This window comes from Uranotaenia lowii, chromosome 2 (assembly GCF_029784155.1).
Source record: "Uranotaenia lowii strain MFRU-FL chromosome 2, ASM2978415v1, whole genome shotgun sequence".
Classification (NCBI taxonomy): Eukaryota; Metazoa; Arthropoda; class Insecta; order Diptera; family Culicidae; genus Uranotaenia; species Uranotaenia lowii.
Genome location: NC_073692.1, coordinates 298,988,085 through 298,996,342, shown reverse-complemented (window position 1 = coordinate 298,996,342; position 8,258 = coordinate 298,988,085). Strand labels below are relative to the sequence as shown.

The following is an 8,258-nucleotide window of genomic DNA, read 5'->3' as shown; positions in this document are numbered from 1 at the left end:
GTCAATTTGATGTCCCATCAAACTTAAAACTTTCTAGGTCCAAGCGGTATGATTATCTGATGGACACTAAGTTTTTAAAAGCCCTTGAAGTTGAAAAGTGTTGCATGATGCCCCAGTTGACGGTATTCATGCGTTTTTTTTCAATAAAAATCTCAAAGTTGCCAACTTATAGGCGTTAAATATATAGAGTGTTTTCCCGGAAACTGTTTGGCCGCAAAATTCATATAAGGCCCGTATCAATCAGAATAACTGCCTTTTCGAAAAAGCCCGTCACACAACACAGGAAATCGACGAAGGAAAATTCTAATGTCAGGATAAAGGCACCTTATCGTTGTTGCCTATTTTCCACGCTATTCGCCACACTGACTGACACTGGGTTGCGGGTGTGTATTTGTCTCTATGTGCAATGTGAGGGAAAACAGTGTTTTCCCCACCCTTATTATTTTCAATGTTTGCGCACACACAACGAAGCAAAGAGGTGAGAACAGCAGTGTCCTGACGGCGGTGTGTTTCGAACACGGAAAAAGGCACGGCTCGGTTCGGGGAAAATTCGGAAAATCTTCTGCTAAACGGTTGAAATCGAAGAAAAAATCATGTGAAACTTGGTTTTGTGGGCATTATTCGTTACCCTTCGATGATGTTTTCCTGAAAACTGAACGATGGTTTCTAAGGCACTCCCAGAAAGTAACATTTCGGACGGAAAAACTTGCGTTCTTTATCACAGCTCAATATTTTCAAGTTTCGAGTGTTTCCGATGAGATTTCAAATGCACAATCCCAAAAATCCCAAAAGTGAAAAAATCTGTTCCGTCCAGCCATAAGAAGTTCGCTAATGAAAATTGTGAAGTCTTAAGAAAATCGTAAAACGAGTGATTAAAGTAACAAGAAGACCAATTCCCTGAAAAGAGAAGAGCTGCACTCGACCTTATTTTAAAGAGCTTTTTGGGGCAATGTGTTAAGTGAAGGAAAAATCGTCAGCCAATTTAAATCAGAGGCCGTAACGATGTGACGGAAAAGGCGACGACAAATAGAGTGAAAAAAAGGGTCACAAACATCCTTGACTCAGATGTGAAGTGTGCTAATTTTCAATATTTTCCTGACTCTCGCCATTGTGTTTGATACAAAGAGGAGAGGATTGCCACTTGAGGTCATTTCGAGTCGTATGCGGATTACAGGTGTATGAAGTGAGGGGGACACGTGGGGGCTGGCATGAAAAGCGCGTGAGGACGATGCAGTGCTGTGGATAACACATCTCGAAAAAGCTGTCAATCAGGGTATGGATTGTTTTGAAAAGCTGTTTTTTTTCTTTTCTTATACTCGTTTTAAAATTTTCAATGCCTTCACTACATCATAAAACAAAACCAAAATGGAAATTTGTAGCAAAAAGAGCCAATTAGTTGAATTCACATTTGCTGCCCGCTATTTAGCTCAACTTTTGGTCGGTAGTCTTCTATTTTCCAGGATCTGTTCTTGTAATATGAATTTTTCATTTCAAAGAAATACTGGTTCCATTGATATTCTTTCAATCATTATTAACCAGAATTAAACATTAAAAAACTAAAATTTTGCTAATACTTTTTTTCAGTATAGACAAATGAACATTAAAAACGGATTGCTTTCTAGAGAAACCAAAAATTAATTGCATACTCCTAGGCGAATAGAATAGTCTATTAGCAATGAAACTATTAGGAAGAAGCTTAGTAGGCATTCAGGCGCATTTAAAAAGACCGATAAATCTCAATTTTTTTTTTCAGAATTTAGATTCAGAATTCAGATTCAGAATTCAGATTCAGAATTCAGATTCAGAATTCAGATTCAGAATTCAGATTCAGAATTCAGATTCAGAATTCAGATTCAGAATTCAGATTCAGAATTCAGATTCAGAATTCAGATTCAGAATTCAGATTCAGAATTCAGATTCAGAATTCAGACTCAGAATTCAGAATCAGAATTCAGACTCAGAAATCAGTTTCTGAATTCAGATTCCAGATTTAGAATTAAAATTCACATAACTGGTAATTTTCAACGCCTTTGTTAATGCCAAGAGAAAATTCAATAGCAATGATAAAAACTAAAAATTTGACCCCGTTGACTTTATGTGTTCTTCAAAAAGGGTCCTAAAACCAACTCCACCCCTGTTAAGTTTTCCGCTTGGAAAATCGATACTTCCGCTTTGAATTTGTCAGCAATCAACTGAAGCTCGAAAACAATATCCTGCATCATCGACTCCAGTCAGAATGACAGGAAAGTAGGTGAAGATTGTTGCAGGCGGTTGGTGTTATTTTGAGCTTTCTCGTCCACATCCTCATACTTGCAGTCTGTTTCAAAGTTTCTGTGCTGTTCTCTGCTTTTCACCGACTGACATCCGTCAAAATAAAGTAGAAAATTCCGAGGAGTCTGTTACAATTTTATGGACATTATTTAAATTATTTAACTTAATTAATTTTTATAAGAAAAAGCATTGCTCAAAGAGCGTTTGAAAATAATTTAATCCAGTTTCCCTTTCTCATTTCAGCTAAACAGAACCCACCCTAACGGACTGCCGCCAGTGGGTGGGTGGGTTGGTGTTGTTGTGTAAATGATACGACGCAGTTCCCACTTTTAGGTTTGACAATCTGCCGATCTCTGTCCTTTCCATGATGATACAATAATGTTATTGCGAAGCAGCGCGGAGGGAAGCCAAAAGTTGCATGTTTTCATCGATGCTGTTGCATACTGATAGGCGCAAACAAAGGACATCGGAAGCCCCTGTGGGATGAAGACCTGCTGGTGAAACGAGGATTTCCAGACAAGATGCACAACGAAACTGGTGCTCAAGTGCGAAAACGTGATAAGACTGTCCTGGCAAGTAGTGCTGAAACGGAAATGCTCAATAAGCGCATCGATTAGTTTTAGCTTTTGAAGATAAGTGATCAATGAAGTGAAAATGGGTTCAACGATCTCAAAATCAAAAGGAAAAGGATAGTTTTCGTGTGTGGTTGAGAGAGCATAGTTAAAAACATTGAAGAAAAAAAGTTCACCCCATACGAAAATAGTCGACAAGATGCATTACCGTCACGAGGAAAGCAGGCATCTGATGCGAAATGCCACTGGCATTAGCAGTGCTTCCGTCGTAGAGCACAAATTTGACCACACCGTTGTCTGGCCGTTTCTGCTACAAGTGAGATGATCCGGAAGTAACATAGAACATTGTGTGATTTACACGTTCCTAATTCCATTTTAGAATGCTATGGAAGATCCGCTCTGTACAGCGGCCACTCCGGCCAGCTCAACCGTTTCTGTACTGCTGTGGACTACGATAGCAGTCTTCGGGATTGTCTACACACTGCTGGGTGAGTGGAATTTGAAGTGAAGTTTTTAACTCAACATTATTTACAAAAAGCTTGAAGGTACACTTTCTATACAAAGGTTGATTTTTAGAAATAACTTTCGAATTCGATAGAAGTATAAGTTCTGGTGTATTTCATGGGCATCTGAATGCATACAGCTCTACAAAGCTAGTGATAATTTCATAATAAAAGATGATATGTCCGCTGTATGCAATCCTAGTTCAACTACAGGAAACAATCTGTAGTAAGCAAGTTATAATGTTCAAGTTTTGCAGTTCCTCAGTTGTTTTCCCATGTGATCATTATCATATTCGTTGTCTTTTCGACCAGTATAACTTTCATACGCCGGAGAAGCAAAAAGGGTGGGTTCAATTTGAACGTTTATTTTTTTTTTATTTTTCGAAGAACAAAAGTTGTTTGTTATCATAAAAGTAACTTAGCTGAGTTTTCTGTGAAAAATGGGTTTTAGAGTGGGAATACCATACGTACTCTTTAAAGAGTAAATGTTATCTTATTTTAATCGAGAGTAAATGTACTCTTTATCGATCGAAAAATGAGCGTACTCTTCTTTTTGTCAAATTTTACCAAATGTACTCTTTTTTTTGGTGAAAGGAAATAAATCAAATTTTCTCATATAAATAAATCAAAAAATCCATCTTTTTATGCATCATTGTATAACACTTCAGTTTTGCTTCTTCTGTTAAATGTTTCAAAGGATGGATTCCTATGGAAGGAATAACGAGTACATTCACGATTTCAATTTTGATTTTTCGTTAAAAAATAGCGCCTTTGAGTATGCTATGAACTCTTGAAAAGTAGGCAATATGCATAACAACAAACTACTTAAAAACATAGTGCACAAATCAAAAGCGAACGAATGCAGCAATAATGTTTTTTGAGTGTAAAAAATTACGCATCTAAAAAACTCTTAAAATGCATTTTTTTTATCAACTTTGGTGTGCTTCCTCAGTATGAAATCAAAATTTTTTGAATAGTCCAACTTAAAATATTGAACATTGGTCAATTAAGTCACATATCTGGCAAAAATTTTTCGCTATTTGAATGACCAAAAACATCATGGTTTTGAATAAATAGCGTTTGTCTTCACAATTTTGAAAATATCTTCAATGTACTATTTTTGGCGTTGCAGAGGATATGGTAATCCTATTTTAGGGGATGATAAAAAAAGAATGCAATTTTTCCATGTTAGCATAAATGGAGGCGTTATACACGTTTACGGAAGTGTGCTTCTGTGTGAATGGATTAACCCGATACCGCGTCATTCGTCACAACCGTGCAGCGAGTCAGTCAGTCGGCCAGCAAGCGTGCTAGCCGGGTAGCGCATAGTTTCCTCGGTAGTTTGAGATCGGGTTGCTAGCCGGTGTAGCTTCCGGGTTGCAGACCTCCGGACAGGTCTGCACAGCTTCCTCTTGCGTTGAATGATCTCAACGATGTCAACTGCTGGAGGTGAATGAATTCAACATGCAATTATTGATCACTATGCTTTATCCACTAATTCCAAGAAAAATTCACAATTTGGAAAGGAGCTGACTACACTGTTTGAGTAAAGTTGGATGATTTTTCGTGGTGGAGAAATTTCAAAGATTTGATCCGAAAAAAATATAGTTAAACGTTTGGTTTTGATTAAAGTTTAGTGTTTAATCATATTTCATCTGAAAAAGATAAAATACCGCTTAAAAGTGAGGTAAAAAGTGATTTTTATTCTCAAAATGTTCGAGCGCCATGGCCTGGTACTACGCCCTCCGACATTGATTGCCGTTCTGCAGGCCCATCTGCATTGGAAGGAGCTCTCCAACAGTGATCCGGATTTACAGATAAGTCGTTTTGATCTATTTTGCATAGGTATTATCTAAATTCATTAACAAATTTACCATATTAATTTAATTTTTTATAAATGTCCAAGCTGGAAAATATTTTGACAGACTACATTTTTGCAGCTGTGAATGAAATGTTTCCCGCTTTGAAATATTTCACTCATAATTTGCGTACAATATTGTATACAAGTTTAGCTATACTAAAGCTTTCGTAAGAGTTTTTCAAGCTCGTTCAATCCTATAGAGCATTTCCTGAGACAGATGGTGGTAGGGTAGCTTTTTGTTTTTGTTTTGAAAAATGTAAACACCTACTGGTCGCCATTTTGAACTTGGGAGATTAGCACTGTTCAATTATTTCTTCAAAAGAAATCATTTTTTCAAATTAACATTACATAACATCAACATTACCTTCAAAGTATTTCATGTCTACAATTATTTAGTTTAAGGTAGTTTAAAAAATTAAGAATTTTGCATAACCATTTCTTTTGCACCGCCAATTTGGTTTCGTTACTATCCGACCAATGAACATGCGTAGTGTTGTTGTTATTTTTACCCTACCACCAGCTGCCGAAAATTATAAACATGAGAAATCAGCTGTTCTGTTGACAAGTCGGGAAATACCTTATAGTGAAAAATCAATGGCGCGGTTCTTTGTTACACTCAGCAAAAAAGCAGGGGAGCGAATTACAAGTTTATGATCATCAGTGGTCTTCGCGTTGATTGAATTTTCTTTGACATGGAATCATACTTATTTGAGTATCGCTTGAAAATAAGAAAATAGTTACGGTATCACTCTAAAGTACATATTTGTTCAACGTCTTCAATTAATAACATAAATAACCTATTTATCATTCCGTTTACGAATATTGAAAATGGAGGCACATTTTTTTAAATAAACTATAGGTAGGTTTAGCTATATATTTCTCAATTATTAGAGGATAAACTGGTAAAACCTTAACAAAGTTTCTTCACATTAAATCTTAGTTCTATACAACTCAAAAACTACTTAAGTTCAAATATCTGTTTATTAAGAAGTGTAAAGTTTTACATTCAAACAATGGGTTCCATCAATCTAAAGCTTATACTCGAAGAATACAAAATGGAAATAATCAGTTTTAGGTTGAGTGAAAAAACAGATTTTAGTTGATTCTTTTGACCCAATAATGAAGTTAACTTCTGATGTGACGTTTTTTTGCTAAATCACAATAGGTTAGAAAAAATATTGAAAAATCAGTTGACATCGCAAAAAATTCCAGATAATTCAAATTTAATTGCTGACGTAATTGTAGGAAGATATTTTTTCTTGTTAGAGAGATTGGAACCGATTAGAATAAATTTAATGTGATGTGCAAATCTAAAATTAGGCAATTAGACAAAGTTTGAATGGCAACCCTGAAAACATGTTTAAATCGTTAAAACTCGATAGCAGGGAACAAGCCTATAGAGAACTGATAAAGATAAGAACATAACCTCTCAAAAGTTTACAAAGTACGATATTTAGAAAGTATTAAGTTGTTTAATAATAATTTGTTTGGTATCGAAGCACGATTTGAACAACTATGTACCTTTTTAGATTTCCAGTTTTTAGTTCTGATTATGACAAGATGCAATATTTTAGTTTTTTTTGTGAATCGTTTCTGTAATATATAATGTTATTAAATACGTGTAGTTTTAGGTACGTGATGTAAATTTTTTTATTCTTATTCAGGCATTTTTTTTTAAATATTTCATTTTCAAAATAACATTTCTCAAAAGATTAATTTTCTGTTAGTAAATCAAATAACAAAATTTTCATATGAATAGATTGGAATAAACCTGCATTTTCGTTTCAAAAGGAAAGACAGTTTTAAATATTTCAATTTGCATATGGCATAACGTTTTTTCATATTTATTTCAGTACATTAGAAACAGTCAGCTGAAAGGAATCGATTATAGTTAAACGGAATAAGGTCTCAAATGTTAAAATTTAATACACAAAAGCCAGCAATTTATTTCAGCTCCCTTTTCAACATAAAATTTTCACTAGGAAACACGAATGCAGGAATAATTTAGATAGTTCTTTTACTTTTTAATCTCAATTATAAATTCGGGTTGTCTTAAACTAAATTTAAACTCCAATTTTAGAAGAAGATTTCACTTTTAGGATCACAACACAGTCAAAAGTGTCTCCATGATCATATCCTTTAACCCACATTCCCAACAAAAATTGTTTTGCTAGGATGCAGAGGTGACCTCGGTCCTAATGCATGAATTATGAATCTTTCAATCCCTTTCTCTCTTTCCATCTATCTATTGACTACTAGGACGTGGCCGGCGCCGTTATTGATGTTGAAAGAGAGAGCATCAGTTTTGGGCATTGTGAATGTGTTGCCAATTCCAGACACCATTCATTTGACCTCTGAACAAAATTGATGGCCTCGGTCAATCACGGAGTAGCAACCATTGGCGATGTGGAATTCGTTCTACTGAGCCACGCCTGCGATCGTGGGACTTGAAATGCATAACTTGTAACGATGATTTTCTACGGAAATTTATTTTCAGTCGAGCAAGGTTTTGAAAAGATGCAAAAAAAATACATTCATTATAAATTTGGTTTAGTTGATAAAGCATTTCAGGTTCAACGATTAAAGGTGGATGTGAGTAGTCAATCAAGCTAAGCTAAGCTAAGCTAAGCTAATTCCAAGAAAAATTCACAATTTAACAATGACAAACTAGTTAAACTTCAGAAATTCAATTTTCAACGCGACGGAGCGAAAAAAGCACATGCTATACCAATAAGGTAACGCCTATTTCCCAATATTTACTATGAATAAAACTAGTGAACAACTAGTTTCCTTCTACGGCCATGGAAATTCGAAATCCAAAATTCCAATCGATATAGAATATGTTAAACAAAAGTGAGAGCTGACCATCAAGGCCGGATTAAAGGGGTGGGGGGGGGATAGGGGGGTAAAAGGGCCCCCAGCTCAAGTTGGCCTCGAGGAAAAAAAAAACTTTAATCATACTGCTTTGAGCTCTAAAAATCTAGCAAAACAAAAATTGAAATGAGAAAATTTGAATCAAAACATAAATATAACAAGGGGGCCCCATTCAAA

The 8,258-nt window shown here is 35.4% G+C and overlaps 1 protein-coding gene across 1 annotated transcript in view; it reads left to right on the top strand.

Annotated features, from left to right (window-relative positions):
• The first annotated feature begins 462 nt into the window (after positions 1–462).
• LOC129744698 (transmembrane protein 198) overlaps positions 463–8,258 on the top strand; it is a 36,891-nt gene continuing 29,095 nt past the window's right edge. Inside the window, exons 1-3 of the mRNA XM_055737350.1 lie at positions 463–1,273; positions 2,515–3,159; positions 3,223–3,331. Coding sequence (XP_055593325.1) covers positions 3,043–3,159; positions 3,223–3,331 — 226 coding nt within the window. The 5' untranslated portion in view covers positions 463–1,273; positions 2,515–3,042. The remainder of the gene's footprint in view (positions 1,274–2,514; positions 3,160–3,222; positions 3,332–8,258) is intronic.